Source organism: Melopsittacus undulatus, chromosome 16 (genome assembly GCF_012275295.1).
Source record: "Melopsittacus undulatus isolate bMelUnd1 chromosome 16, bMelUnd1.mat.Z, whole genome shotgun sequence".
Classification (NCBI taxonomy): domain Eukaryota; kingdom Metazoa; phylum Chordata; class Aves; order Psittaciformes; family Psittaculidae; genus Melopsittacus; species Melopsittacus undulatus.
In genome coordinates, this window is record NC_047542.1 from 4,528,529 (window position 1) to 4,543,418 (window position 14,890).

At 53.7% G+C, this 14,890-nt stretch overlaps 1 protein-coding gene across 2 annotated transcripts; it reads right to left on the reverse strand.

Moving 5' to 3' along the window:
* Window positions 1-8,646: 8,646 nt before the first annotated feature.
* On the reverse strand, window positions 8,647-14,528 carry LOC115945668 (dehydrogenase/reductase SDR family member 4-like). Of its 2 annotated transcripts, none has more exons than XM_034069964.1 (8): window positions 14,452-14,528; window positions 12,934-13,114; window positions 12,172-12,273; window positions 10,716-10,786; window positions 10,580-10,631; window positions 9,929-10,012; window positions 9,204-9,259; window positions 8,647-9,102 (listed from the first exon to the last, which is right to left on the reverse strand). In XM_034069964.1, exons 1-8 carry the CDS (start codon window positions 14,496-14,498, stop codon window positions 8,988-8,990), a joined length of 708 nt encoding a protein of 235 aa, XP_033925855.1. In that variant the 5' UTR covers window positions 14,499-14,528; the 3' UTR covers window positions 8,647-8,987. The 2 variants fall into 2 exon arrangements, with proteins under 2 accessions (XP_033925855.1, XP_033925854.1); XM_034069963.1 differs by having other exon boundaries at window positions 9,929-10,063.
* Between the last annotated feature and the right edge of the window lie 362 nt (window positions 14,529-14,890).

Consider the following 14,890-nt stretch of genomic DNA (forward strand, 5'->3'; position numbering starts at 1 on the left):
GTGGGCATAAATGAGTTAGAAACAGCCATGTTACAGCACCTTCTTGGAATCCGGGGCTAAGTACACACCTCCGTTCCTGTGAGTGCTGCCTGGGGCTGCCAGGAAAGCCGATCTGTGCAATAGGCTGTGTGTGTTCTGGTCTGTGAGCCCCCATCAGCTACGGTACAGGTGAAGTCTTGTCACTGGAAAATGTTGAGCAGATAATACCCTTTAGTGAGCTAGAACCCAGCACTAATGCTGCCCGCCTGGCAGGCTAGGAAAGGCAGATACATTTGGGGTTATGCACACGAAAGCTCTATGTCCTGCCGTGGTTCCAGTGTCATTGCTCTTAGAGGTAAATGGAAAAGCAGCCTCAGGCCTCCTGCTGGGCTCAGGGATCCATCTGCTGCACCAGAGCAGCTTTGCCTGCAGGATGTGATACTTGCTATGCTGGTAAGTGACCAGTTCAAATAGGTTGAAATCAAAGTGCATTTGCCCAGAGCTGGGTGTTACTCGCATTGGTACTGGTACTTGTGGCAGCAAACATCTAACGTGACCCACCTGCTGAACACAGCTCCGTATTGCAAATAATAAGCCAGTTTCCCCTCCCTGGCTGCATTAAAACAGGCTCCTCCAGATGAATTTAACCTCATGTCAGTGAAGCACTTTAGCTCAAGGTGCCAAAGACGAGCTTCGGCATGGGCACAATGCCACCAGACACACCAAAGAGCGTGAGGACGGGAAGCCCTTCCCTAAGAAAGAAGGGTAACTGTGGCCTTGGGCTTCTAAGAGACCCTCAGCAGCTGTAGGGAAACACCTGCATTCCCTGGGGTTCTAATCATATGAGCACAGGATGGTTTTGGTTGGAAGGAACCTTTAAAGGTCATCTGGTCCAACCTCCCCTGCCATGAGCAGGGACATCTTCAACTCCATCAGGGTGCTCAGAACCACATCCAGCCTGGCCTTGAATGTCCCCAGGGATGGGGCATCCACCACCTCTCTGGCCAACCCCTGCAAGTGCTTTACCACCCTCATTACAGAAAAATACTGGGGCTGACCTGTTCCTGGTTCTCCCTCCCTCCCTCCAGGCCTTGCCTTCTGCTCAGCAGTGCAGCTCCTAATTCAACACAGACAACACCAAGAGCTGCAAACTCTGCTGGCAGTACCCAAATGTCAAGAGGAAACCGGGGACCTGCATTGTCACAACATCCAACAGGATGATTAGAAAAACACTGGTAATTCCCCATAGCCATAGAGCTGCTGCAAAACAGCCTGCAAGCAAAGTGATTGCTGTTTAGGCAAAGCAGCGCAATGGTCTCCGAGCAGGAAAGCAAACCAAGCTGAGATTTCCTGGGACAATGTTTTCAATTACGTGAATGTAATTGACTGGAAGGGAAAAAAACTTCTTGAATTAAGCACGTAAACAAGGTGAACAAAATAAGTTCTTCCTTGTTCAAGCAGAGGATGTGGTTTTGCTCTCATTTACTGGCCCCAGGTAGGAGAATCTAGATCTGTCCGGCTGTTAAAGTGTCACTCTGCATTATGCCAATGTAAGAGGAAACAAAGTCCTGCATCCACATCTTCAGCCCCAGCTCAAGAGGGATATGGAGCTGCTCAAGCAGCCAGAGGAGCTGCTGCGAGGGCTGGAGCAGCTCTGCTCTGGAGCCAGGCTGAGAGAGCTGGGCTGGGGCAGCCTGGAGAAAGGAAGGTTCCTGAAGGGGAAGAGCTGAGAGCAGCTCCAGTGCCTAAAGGGGCTGCAGGAAACCTGGAGAGGGGCTTGGGACAAGGGATGTAGGGACAGGCCCAGGGGAATGGCTTGAACCTGCCCAAGAGAGGGGAGACTGAGCTGAGCTCTTAGGCAGAAGCTGTTCCCTGTGAGGGTGCTGAGGCGCTGGCACAGGGTGCCCAGAGAAGCTGTGGCTGCCCCATCCCTGGCAGTGCTCAAGTCCAGGTTGGACACAGGGGCTTGGAGCAACCTGCTCTAGTGTGAGGTGCCCCTGCCTGCCCGTGGCAGGGGTTGGAGCTGGATGAGCTTTAAGGTCCCTTCCAACATGAACCATTCCATGATTCTGTAAAATGTAGAAATGTGGAGGATAACTACAGGCAAATTACAGACAAATCGGTGAAAGCAGAGAGTAAATGGATTTCCTCTCTCGGCAAGGCCAGAGGAGCATGTGCTACAATTACCAGACATACCTCGGCTCTCCTCTCCTGCTTCCCAGTCGCAGAAACCTCTCTTTCCTTTTTGGTCTTGCAGACGAAAGGAAGAGGCTAAAAAAGTCTTCTGGAGCTCTTGAAAGGGTCTGTTCTGGCACACACAGTGTGCACATGGCTGCACGCTGCTCTGAAACAGAAGGGTTCCTATATTTACCTAAGAACAAGAACTGGGTTTTTCTCAAAGCTCAAGAAACCACTGATGTGGGTCCACAGCATCAACGCTGATGAGGCCGATAGGCTGGTGTGCAGCCTAAAAAGAACTCATGATCAGGGTGCAGGTCACGTGTAAAACTCGCTCAAAACAGACACTCATATAGGGCATGGTGCAAGCAGGTTATTGCTGCAGCAGCCGTCCCTTGAAGAAATGGCTGGTTTTACGAACCTGTCTATCCTTACATCATCTTTATGTTCCTCCTCCTCGTACATATGAACATAAATTGTTAACAAGTTAAGCACAGATGCATAGATGGCCACTAAAAACAAGAAAAAAACTCATGTACTACCATGCCAAACCTAATACATCAGTGCTGCTCACACCAAACCATACACTGGGAGCTTCCTGCCAGCCTGTACCACTTCAGAGCTTGCAGCTTTTACCATGATATTATGATATTAACTTGAATTTTTGCACTGACTGCTAGGAAAGCAAACAAAGGAAGCATTTTTAGCAAGGGATAATAAAGCTATCTCATAGTATCATATCTACAAATAAAGATGCATTCATCACCATCGTACATCACAGTCTTCTATGATAGGCAGGAAAGTGCTGTGAAAAACTAAAGAATAAGGTATTGTTTATTAAGATATATGTTAGGTATATATATATGTTAAGCCCAATATAAAGGTTAGACAACAAAAGATATGAAATTGCTTATGCACACAGTTAACGGACACAGTTTATGCAAGATAAGATAAACCACAATCGCTTACACCAATTAAACCAGAAACCGTTTATGCAAACATAAGATGACCACAAGATGTTACAGAAACTGGCTTGCAAGATGTTCCAGGAACTGGCAGAAATAAGACAAACCACTCCATATAAGGACATAAATGAAGGGTCAACTATGGAACAAAGGAGGAAGACTTCTTACTTCGGCCTCACCAACCACCGGGAGGCAGAGGTCGACCCCCTAGCAACAGCTGAAGCATGCGCAGAGTACCTCAACTAGGTCATGAACACGGAAGTAAAAGATGTATAAGGGAGGGCTGTTTGAACTGCTCAGTACGGCAGTAGGTGGAGCGCAGACTCCCCTGCCGTCCAGCGCTGGCTTTGCTCATATTCTACTTGCTATAATTAATAAAATCCTAATTGGATTATGATCTGTTGTGGTCTCAATTTATAACAATTTCTGGTGCCGTGACTCGGATAAGGAACGGTGAGCTTTGGTCCTCCGGGGAGGCGCCCCGCGACATTTCGCGGCCCCGCGACAGACAGCTTACCTCAACCTTACCGACGAACCTCAATTCTAGAATAATGAGCAAAGGAAAAACCGGTAAAATCCCATAAAAATTCTGTGCACGGGAGTCCGGACGAAGACTCAGGACGCGTAAGTATATTGTGAAGTTGTTCGCAGGTTTGCTGTTCGGGCGGGATTGGGTTTCCTGGAATATAAGGAATGAGAGGTTCGATATACTGAACCAAGCGAGTGTGGACCCTTAAGTACTGCGTTTTCCATCTCCCGCGAGGGACTGGGCCAGGAACAAGGGGGAGCGAGTGAGTGTATATTTGTGGATATTCCAGAAGATGGGGGGCGAAGGGCAGCAAGCCTTCGACTCACATGAATACCCCTTAGATAATTGGAGAGATTTCCCTGGAACCCTAGGGAAAGATAAGCAAAAAATGATAGAATATTGTACTAAGATATGGGGAGGGAAGACGGGTCCCAGGTAGAGGTCCCAGTCCCGGGGGCCCAGGCAGAGGTCCCCGGAGTAAGACAATGGGTCAGAGTAAGAGTTGTAATTATAACCCAGGAAAGGATCCAAGGAGAGATCCTAAGAATAAAGCAGGGAGCAACCTACCAGATATACCACCGGACAGTGCCCTGGGGTTAATGATAAAGTACTGGGACATTCAGCCGGCCCAGGAAAAGTAAAAAAAAAAAAATTCGACCCGATATTTGAGTCCTGCAAGATCCAGTGGGTGTCTTGTAGAAAAGGTTTTGAGGATTTCAAAGGTATGTGCTGCATGGAAGTAATCTGACCATTCTGAACCAATCCATGCTAAGCTGGGAAAACTGCAGGAGAATATGCAAAAGCTTAAAATTGTTGGAAGTGGATTGGATGAGGAGTTACTGGATGGTTCAGAGACATACTTAACCAAGGCCTTCTCCAGGTAACATGGATAGGTCTGTCATAAATAATAGAGTAAAAGAATTTACTCACTTTATAGAAAAAGGGGGGACTGATACACGGGTAACCAATGTACAGGGGGGTAATACAGAGAAATTGTACAAGGGAGTTAAAGGAATTCCTTTCCTTAAACAAAAGTATTGTCTGTCCTAAGTACCTGCCATTGCCACCTTGCCAAGGCATTGATCACTGCTGGAGGGGAAAAAGCAGATGCTAGTTCTGCTGACAAAAGCAGATGAAAGGTCCTGCTGATAAGCTGGGGAGAAGCAGACTGGGCGATCAAGCCTTAAGACCATGACAAAAACACAGATGTTTGTTCCTATTGATAAGCGGCAGGAGAAGCAGACTGGGCGCCAACTAACCCTAAGTCCATGTCTGAAGATTAAAAGGTGTAAAGGTTAAGAAGAGGAAGACTCATTTACTTCATCTTGAAGACTCCTGCCCACAGGAGGAAGACTCATTTACTTCATCCTGAGACCCCTGCCCATGATCAGAAGGGGCACTGCGCAGGTGCAAAGGACCTTCTGGCTCATTATAATACGAAGCGGGGATAGATAATAAATATGTATAGGCGGATTGAGCAACCTCATGTCTATGTATACCTTAAGAGAATAAGTGTAAAGGGACAACAACCCTGAGGGGTGCATGCTTTGGAGGAGCTATCCCCATGCACCTCAGCGCTGAATAAAAGCATACCTACTTTACAACTTTAACTAGTTGTGGAGTCTATCCGCGTATCACTGTGGGGTGGCTATAGGGGTGTATGGTGGTCTTGTGGGGTGGCTATAGGGGTCTATGGGGCGCTGTGGGGTGGCTATAGGGGTCTATGGGACACTATGGGGTGGCTATAGGGGTCTATGGGGGTCCTATGGGGGGGGTTAAGGGGTGCTATAGGGGTCTGAAGGGGGATATGGGTCATACGTGGGGCAAGGGGGGGTTATTTGGGCTGTACGCGGTGCTATGAGGCTCTATAGGTCCCTATGGGGCTCTTCGTGTGTCTATGGGGCTCTATGTGTCCCTGTGGTTCCCTGTGTGTGTCTATGTGTCTCTGTGGCTCCCTATGGGTCCTTTATGGTTGCCTATGGGGCTCTGTGTGTGTCTGTGGGGTGTATATGGGTCCCTATGGGTCACTATGGGGTCCCTATGGGGTCTATGGGGTCCCTATGGTTCCCTATGGCTCTCAATGGGGTCTCTATGGGGTCTCTGTGTGTCCCTATGGGGTCCCTATGTATTTCACTGTATCTCAATGGGGTCTCTATGGATCCCTATGGGTCCTTATGGATCTCAATGGGCTCTCCATGTGTCTCACTGTGTCCCCACGGGGTCTCCTGGCCCGTCCCGCAGGGGCTGTCCCTCCTCCAGCTGGGGGCGCTGCAGCTGCTGCTGGGGGTCAAAGTTCACGGGAGGGCCCTGAGGGGGGCCCGGCCCTGCCCCGGCTGCTGGAGACCCGAGTGGTGAGGGGGGAGGGGCTGACCCACATGTGTGGGGCTGACCCATAGCAGGGGTGGGGGGGGCTATGGGGTGTCTATGGGGGTCTATGGGGGGTCTATGGGGGGGTCTATGGGGGGATATGGGGTGTCTATGGGGGTCTATGAGGGGTCTATGGGGGTCAATGGGGGGATATGGGGGTCTATGGGGGGATATGGGGGGATATGGGGGTCTATGGGTGGTCTATGGGGGGATATGTGGTATCTATGGGGGGATATGGGGGTCTATGGGGGATATGGGGGGTCTGTGGGGGGATATGGGGGGACATGGGGGTCTATGGGGGGCTATAGGGGGTCTATGGGGGGAGATGGGGGTCTATGGGGGTTCTATGGGGGGCTGTGGGGTTCTATGGGGGCTCTATGGGGGGTCTGTGGGGGCTCTATGGGGGATCTATGGGGATCTATTGGGTTCTATGGGGGGTCTATGGGGTTCTCTGCGGGGTCTATGGGGTTGGTATAAGGGGAGTGGGGGTGCAGATCTATGGGGCTGGGCTCTATGGGGCTGCCCCATAGCCGCTGCTGGGGGGGGGTTCTATGGGCTTCAGTGGTGGTTCTATGGGGTTGTTATAAGGAGAGTGTGGAGGAGAGATCTATGGGGCTGGGCTCTATGGGGCTGTTCTCTATGGGGCTGCCCCATAGGTGCTGGAGAAGCTGCGCCCCATAGAGAACCGCATCAAGTACCAGGTGGAGAAGCTGCTCCGGCCTCCATGACGGGGGCTCCAGGTGATCACTGCCCCATAAGTGTGCCCCATAAGTGCCCCCTATGGCTCCTGCTGCCCCATAGACACCTCCTTATCGCCCCATGGGAGCCGAGCACCCATTGACCTTCCATCTGGAGCCCTCCAACATGGCCCAGGTGAGCTATGGGGCAGCTATGGGGCAGCAATGGGGCAGCGCTATGGGGGTCTCACACCTCTGCCCCATAGGAACCAGACCCAGCCCCATTGAAGCCCCCTGGCTTAGGGGGCGGGCGCCGCTATGTCCCACCCCACATCATCCCGGTGCAGTATGGTGAGTGCAGACCCTGCCCCACACATCCTGCCCCACACATCCTGCCCCACAAATCCTGCCCCACACATCTGCCCCACACATCCTGCCCCACAAATCCTGCCCCACACATCCTGCCCCACACATCCTGCCCCACACATCCCGCCCCACACATCCCGCCCCACACATCCTGCCCCACAAATCCTGCCCCACACATCCTGCCCCACACATCCTGCCCCACACATCCCGCCCCACACATCCTGCCCCACACATCCCGCCCCACACATCCTGCCCCACACATCCTGCCCCACAAATCCCCCCCCTTAGCCCCATAGGGGCTGACGGGTGTCTCTGCCCCATAGATCCTATGGGGTGCGAGCAGCGGGTGCAGGAGGCCGCGCGGCGCAGGGCGCTCAGCAGCTCAGTGCTGAGGGAGCTGAGGGATGAGCTCAGTGATGCCCCACAGGAGCTATGGGGCAGCCGTGGGGGAGGGGGATAGAGGCCCAGCAAGGGAGAGGTGGGTATGGGGGGCACTTGTGGGGCGGGTTATGGGTCTCTACGGGGGCTCTGTGGGTCTCTGGGGTCTCTATGGTGTCCTTATGGGTTTCTATGGGTCTCTATGGGGCTCTAGGGGGATCTATGGGTCTCTATGGGGTCTCTATGGGTCTCTGTAGGGCTCTATGGGTCTCTATGGGTTGTCTATGGGTCTCTATGGGGTTTCTGTGAGTCTCTATGGGTCCCTATGGGCTTTCTATGGGGTCTCTGGAGTCTCTATGGGTCCTTATGTGTCTCTATGGGGTCTCTGTCTCTATGGGTCTCTATGGGGCAGGACCCTGCTGGAGGAGTCCCTCCTCGTGCGCCTGAGTGAGCCCCGTGGGGCTCGGCGGCAGTGCCGGTTGATGACGTCATGGGGGGGGGGGGGGTGGGGGGGTGGGGCCTTGGCCTCCATCACCCTCTTCGGGGCCTCGGCCACCCTCTGGGAGCCGACCAATCAGGAGGCGGCTCCGGCCAAGAGGAGGAGGAAGGCAGCCAATGGGAAGAGGAGGAGGTAGGTTGAGGCCACGCCCCCTATCCCAGCATGCCCTGGGGCCACGTGACCCATAGAGGCCCCACTTGTGGGTCACTGACCCACATCTCTTTGCTTCCCCCATAGGTTTCCGTCGGCGGCGCTGAGACCAACATTAAAGCTCATTTGCATCTTATTTGCGTCTCATGTGCATATCGCTGTCTCTTTATTATAAGGGTATAGACCCATCCAATATGGCTGCGTCCAGTATTTGCACCTCATTTGCATGTCATTCACATCTCATTTGCATATCGATGTCTCTTTATTATAAGGGTATAGACCTATTCAATATGGTCGCCCCCAGTGGAGGCCGCCATGTTGACCTGCTCCATGTGACCCGCCTGCGAGCTCCCATTGGTGCCCGGCGCTCCATAGAGACCCCACTTATGGGTCACTGACCCCATCTCTTTCCTTCCCCCATAGGCGGCAATAGCCCCACATTAAAGCTCATTTGCATCTCATTTACATTTCATTTGCTACTTGTGTGTCACTGACTCCCATCTCTTCCCCCATAGGCGAAGCTGAGCCCCACATTGAATCTCATTTGAATATCGTCTACATCTCATTTGAATCTTTTTTGCATCTCATTTATATCACATTTGTATCTCATTTGACTCTCGTTTACATCTCATTTAAATCTTATTTGCGTCTCATTTGCATCGCACTTATATATTATTTGACTTGTTCACATCTCATTTGAATCTTATTTGCATCTCATTTACATCGCATTTGTATCGTTTGACTCTCGTTTGCATCTCATTTGCATCTTATCTGTGTCACATTTTGTATCTCATTTGCATATCGATGTTTCTCTATTATAAGGCTATAGCCCCATCCAATATGGCGGCCCCCAATGGAAGCCGCCATGTTGCCGCGCACACGTGACCCCCATCACGTGACTAGAGCCGGGAGGGAGCCCCCCCTGCCACCACCAGGGTCTCGCCGGTGACGTAAGCGGCAGCCGGAGAGCACAGAAAGGTCACGACCCCGGCGACGTCATCGGGGGTGCCCATCCTGCGGGGTCACGTGATGAGGGAGGGGAGGGGGGTCATGAGATGAGGGATGGGAGGGGGGAGGGTCATGTGATGAGGGAGGGGTCATGTGATATCACCCACCTGTCGATGCCCATAGATGACATCACACGGGTGCGAACGGACTCATCCTCCCAGAGCTGAGACCCATAGAGAGACATAGAGACCCCATAGACACCCCATAGACCCCATAGACACCCATAGACACCCCATAGACACCCCATAGAGACCCCATAGACCCCATAGACACCCCATAGACCCCATAAAGACCCCATAGAGACCCCATGGAGACCCCATAGAGACCCCATAGACACCCCATAGACCCCATAGAGACCACATAGACCCCATAGAGACCCCATAGACACCACATAGACACCCATAGAGACCCCATAGAGACCCCATAGACACCCATAGAGACCCCATAGACCTCAGAGACCCCATAGACACCCATAGAGACCCCATAGAGACCCCATAGAAACCCCATAGACCCCATAGAGACCCCATAGACACCCATGGACACCCCATAGATACCCCATAGATACCCCATAGACACCCATAGACCCCCATAGACACCCCATAGACCCCATAGACACCCCATAGACACCCCATAGACCCCCCCAGACACCCCATAGACACCCCATAGACCCCCATAGACACCCCATAGACACCCCATAGACCCCATACACACCCCATAGACACCCCATAGACCCCCACAGACACCCCATAGACACTCCATAGACCCCCCATAGACACCCCACAGACCCCCCATAGACACCCCATAGACACCCCATAGCCCCCCCGTCACTCACGGCTCTGCTGAACCGGGTCTGGATCAGTCCTGGGGCCACCCCATTGATCCGGATCCTGTGGGGCAGGAGCTCCGGACCCAGAACCTTCACCAGGGCCAACAGAGCTGCCTTGCTCACACTGTAGGGGCCCAGAGCCTGCCCCATAGATACCGTGTGTGACCCATAGATCTGACCCATGGATCTGACCCATAGGTCTGACCCAGAGATCTGACCCATAGATACCGTGTGTGACCCATGGATCTGACCCATAGATCTGACCCATAGATCTGACCCATGGATCAGACCCATAGATCCCATGTCTGACCCATAGATCTGACCCATAGATCTGACCCATAGATCCCATGTCTGACCCATAGGTCTTCCCCATAGATCCCATGTCTCTCCCCCACAGATCTGCCCCATATATCCTATGTTTCTGCCCCATTGATTTGCCCCATAGATCCCATGTCTCTCCCCCACAGATCTGCCCCATAGATCCTATGTCTCTTCCCCCTAGATCTGCCCTATAGATCTGCCCCACAGATCCCATGCCATGAACCCCCACCCCATATATCTCACCCCATAGCATGCTCTGTAACCAACCCATACCCCACCCCATATCCCGTCCCATAGACACCCCATAGATACCCCATACCCTGCCCCATAGCTCACCGGGAAGGGCATGTACCCAGCCAGGGATGACACCAACACAATGGAGCCGCCCCTATAGGGGGAGGAGCCACATAGGGGTGGGCGGGGCCAATGCATGACCCCGCCCCCTCCTCCCCAAGCCCCGCCCCCTCCTCACCCCCTCTTCTCCATGTGGGGCACCACGAGGCGGATCAACATGGCGGCCGCGGTCACGTTCACCTGGAAGATCTGTGGGGCACATCTATGGGTCAGGGGTATAGGGATGGAGCTATGGGGCAGGATCTGTGGGGCAGGATCTATGGGTCAGGGGTATAGGGCAGGAGCTATAGGGCAGGAGCTATGGGGCAGGATCTGTGGGGCAGAATCTATGGGTCAGGGGTATAGGGATGGAGCTATGGGACAGGATCTATAGGGCAGGATCTATAGGGCCAGAGCCATAGGGCAGATATGAGGGGGAAGATCCATAGAGCAGGATCTGTGGGGCAGGATCTATGGGTCAGGTGTATAGGGCAGGATCTATAGGGCAGGATCTATAGGGCTGGATCTATAGGGCAGGAGCTATAGGGCAGGATCTATAGGGCCAGAGCTATAGGGCAGATATGAGGGGGAAGATCCATAGAGCAGGATCTGTGGGGCAGGATCTATGGGTCAGGTGTATAGGGCAGGATCTATAGAGCAGGAGCTATAGGGCTGGATCTATAGGGCAGGATCTATGGGGCAGATATGAGGGGGAGAATCCATAGGGCAGGATCTGTGGGTCAGGTGTATAGGGCAGGAGCTATAGGGCAGGAGCTATGGGGCAGATGTGAGCGGGGAGATCCATAGAACAGGATCTGTGGGGCAGGATCTATAGGGCAGATAGAAGGCGGAGGATCCATAGGGCAGTATCTCTGGCTCAGACCTATGGGGCAGGATCTATGGGTCAGGTGTACAGGACAGGATCTATGGGGCAGATATAAGGGGGAAGATCCATAGAACAGGATCTGTGGGGCAGGATCTATAGGGCAGATAGAAGGGGGAAGATCCATAAGGCAGGATCTCTGGCTCAGATCTATAGGGCAGGATGTATAGGGCAGGATCTGTGGGGCAGGATCTCTGTATCAGATCTATAGGACAGGATCTATGGGGCAGGATCTCTGGCTCACATCTATGGGGCAGGATTTCTGGCTCAGATCTATAGGGCTGGATCTATGGGGCAGGATCTATGGGGCAGAATCTCTAGCTGAGCTCTATAGGGCAGGATCTATGGGGCAGGATCTATGGGGCAGAATCTCTAGCTGAGCTCTATAGGGCAGGATCTATGGGGCAGGATCTATGGGGCAGGATTTCTGGCTCAGATCTATAGGGCAGGATCTATAGGGCAGGATCCCTGGCTTGGATCTATGGGGCAGGATCTCTGGCTCAGAAATATAGGGCAGGATCTATAGGACAGAATCTATGGGGCAGGATCTCTGGCTGAGCTCTATAGGGCAGGATCTATAGGGCAGGATCTCTGGCTCAGATCTATAGGGCAGGATCTATGGGGCAGGATCTCTAGCTCAGATTTATGGGGCAGGATCTATGGGGCAGGATCTATGGGGCAGGATCTATGGGGCAGGATCTATAGGGCTCACCTTTTCCCAAGCCTCCTCCTCGGCATCGAGGGTGTTTCCCATGACAGGGTTCGTGGCCGCATTTGACACCAGGATATCGATGCCCCCATAAGTGTCCAGAGCCTGGGGGGGAGGGGGTCAGGACCCATAAGTATGGGGCTGAGACCCACAAGTGTGGGGCTGGGACCCATAATTTTGCGGGTGGAACCCATAAGTGTGGGGCTGGAACCCATGAGTGTGGGCAGGAACCCATAAGTGTGGGGCTGAGACCCACAGATGTGGGGCAAGTGTGGGGATGGAAACCACAAGTGTGGGGCTGCTACCCATAAGTGTGCGGCTGGGTCCCACAAGTGTGGAGCTGAGACCCATAAGTGTGAGTCAGAACCCATAAGTGTAGGGCTGGGATCCACAGGTGTGGGGCTGAGACCCACAAGTGCGGAGCTGGGATCCATAAGTGTGGGCCTGAGACGCACAAGTGTGGGGCTGGGACCCACAAGTATGGGCCTTGAACCCATAAGTGTGGGGCTGGAACCCATAAGTGTGGGGCTGTGACTCACAAGTGTGGGGATGAGACCCACAGGTGTGAGGCTGGAACCCATAAGTGTAGGGCTGGGACCCACAAGTGTGGGTCTGGAACCCACAAGTGTAGGGCTGGGACCCATAAGTGTGTGGCTGGGACCCATAAGTGTGTGGCTGGAACCCATAAGTGTGGGTCAGGACCCATAAGTGTGGGTCAGGACCCCCAAGTGCCCCTCCCCTCCCCCCCCCCGCCCCCCCACTCACCTTCTGCACCAGCGCCTGCCGGTCCCGTGCCCGCCCCACGTGACACACGCAGCCGGTCACGTGCTCCAGCCCCAGCGCCCGGAGCCGCCCCACGGCCGCGTCCACGTGATCCGCCCGTCTCGAGCTCAGGACCACGTGAGCTCCGGCCCCGCCCAGCGCAGCTGCCACTGCCAGACCGATGCTGGGGGAGGGGCAATGGGATCTATGGGGCTCTATGGGGTCTCTATGGGGCACTATGGGGTCTCTATGGGGCTCTATGGGGATCTATGGGGATCTATGGGGTCTCTATGGGGTCTCTATGGGGCTCTATGGGGTCTCTATGGGGCTCTATGGGGTCACTATGGGGTCACTATGGGGCTCTACGGGGGCTCCATGGGGTTCTATGGGGTCTCTATGGGGTCTCTATGGGGCTCTATGTGGTCTCTATGGGGCTCTATGGGGTCTCTATGGGGATCTATGGGTCTCTATGGGGTCTCTATGGGGCTCTATGGGGTCTCTATGGGGCTCTATGGGGCTCTATGGGGCTCTATGGGGTCACTATGGGGTCACTATGGGGTCACTATGGGGCTCTATGGGGCTCCATGGGGTTCTATGGGGTCTCTATGGGGCTCTATGGGGTTCTATGGGGTCTCTATGGGGCTCTATGTGGTCTCTATGGGGCTCTATGGGGTCTCTATGGGGATCTATGGGTCTCTATGGGGTCTCTATGGGGCTCTATGGGGCTCTATGGGGTCTCTATGGGGTCTCTATGGGGTCTCTATGGGGCTCTATGGGGGTATCTATGGGGTCTCTATGGGGCTCTATGGGGTCTCTATGGGGATCTATGGGCTCTCTATGGGGTCTCTATGGGGCTCTATGGGGCTCTATGGGGTCTCTATGGGGCTCTATGGGGTCACTATGGGGCTCTATGGGGTCACTATGGGGCTCTATGGGGCCTCTATGGGGCTCCATGGGGTTCTATGGGGTCTCTATGGGGTCTCTATGGGGCTCTATGGGGTCTCTATGGGGTCTCTATGGGGTCTTTATGGGATCTCTATGGGGTCTCTATGGGGTCTCTATTGGGTCTCTATGGGGGCTCTATGGGGCTCTATGGGGTATCTATGGGGTCTCTATGGGGCTCTGTGGGGTCTCTATGGGGTCTCTATGGGGCTCTATGGGGATCTATGGGCTCTCTATGGGGTCTCTATGGGGCTCTATGGGGCTCTATGGGGTCTCTATGGGGTCACTATGGGCCTCTATGGGGCTCCATGGGGTTCTATGGGGTCTCTATGGGGCTCTATGTGGTCTCTATGGGGCTCTATGGGGCTCTATGGGGTCTCTATGGGGATCTATGGGTCTCTATGGGGTCTCTATGGGGTCTCTATGGGGCTCTATGGGGTCTTTATGGGGTCTCTATGGGGTCTCTATGGGGTCTCTATGGGGCTCTATGGGTCTCAATGGGGCTCTAGAAGGTCTCTATAGGTCTCTATGTGTCTCTATAGGTCTCTATGGGTCTCTATGGGTCTCTATGGGTCTCACCCGTCAGTCGCTGCTGTCACTGCTGCCACTTTCCCCATCAGCGCCATTGGAGCTGCCCCACAGTGACCTCTGACCGGGGGCGGGGCTGGGGGCGGGGCCGGGGGCGGGGCTTAGGGGGGCAGTGGGGGGGTCATAGGGGGGTAATGGGGTCCAATTGGGCCTAATGGGGGTAAATGGGGGATAATGGGGGCACAATAGGGGGGTAATGGGGGTAAATAGGGGGGTAATGGGGGTAAATTGGGGTAAATAGGGGGTAATGGGGGTAAATTGGGGTAAATAGGGGGTAATGGGGGTAAATAGGGGTAATGGGGGTGTAATGGGGGTAAGTAGGGGGTAATGGGGGTAAATAGGGGTAATGGGGGTAAATGGAGGCTAAATGGGGGTAAATAGGGGGTAATGGGGTTAAATAGTGGTTTAATGGGGGTAAATAGGGGGTAAA

What these genes read in the sequence shown, in the direction of transcription:
- LOC115945668 (XM_034069963.1), bottom strand. Translation starts at nt 14,498, where the DNA reads ATGGCGCTGATGGGGAAAGTGGCAGCAGTGACAGCAGCGACTGACGG. An exon ending in GGCAGGCGCTGGTGCAGAAG is followed by an intron (nt 12,274 to 12,933) that starts GTGAGTGGGGGG and finishes CCTCCCCCCCAG; the next exon opens with GCTCTGGACACTTATGGGGG. An exon ending in AGACCCGGTTCAGCAGAGCC is followed by an intron (nt 9,260 to 9,928) that starts GTGAGTGACGGG and finishes TATGGGTCTCAG; the next exon opens with CTCTGGGAGGATGAGTCCGT.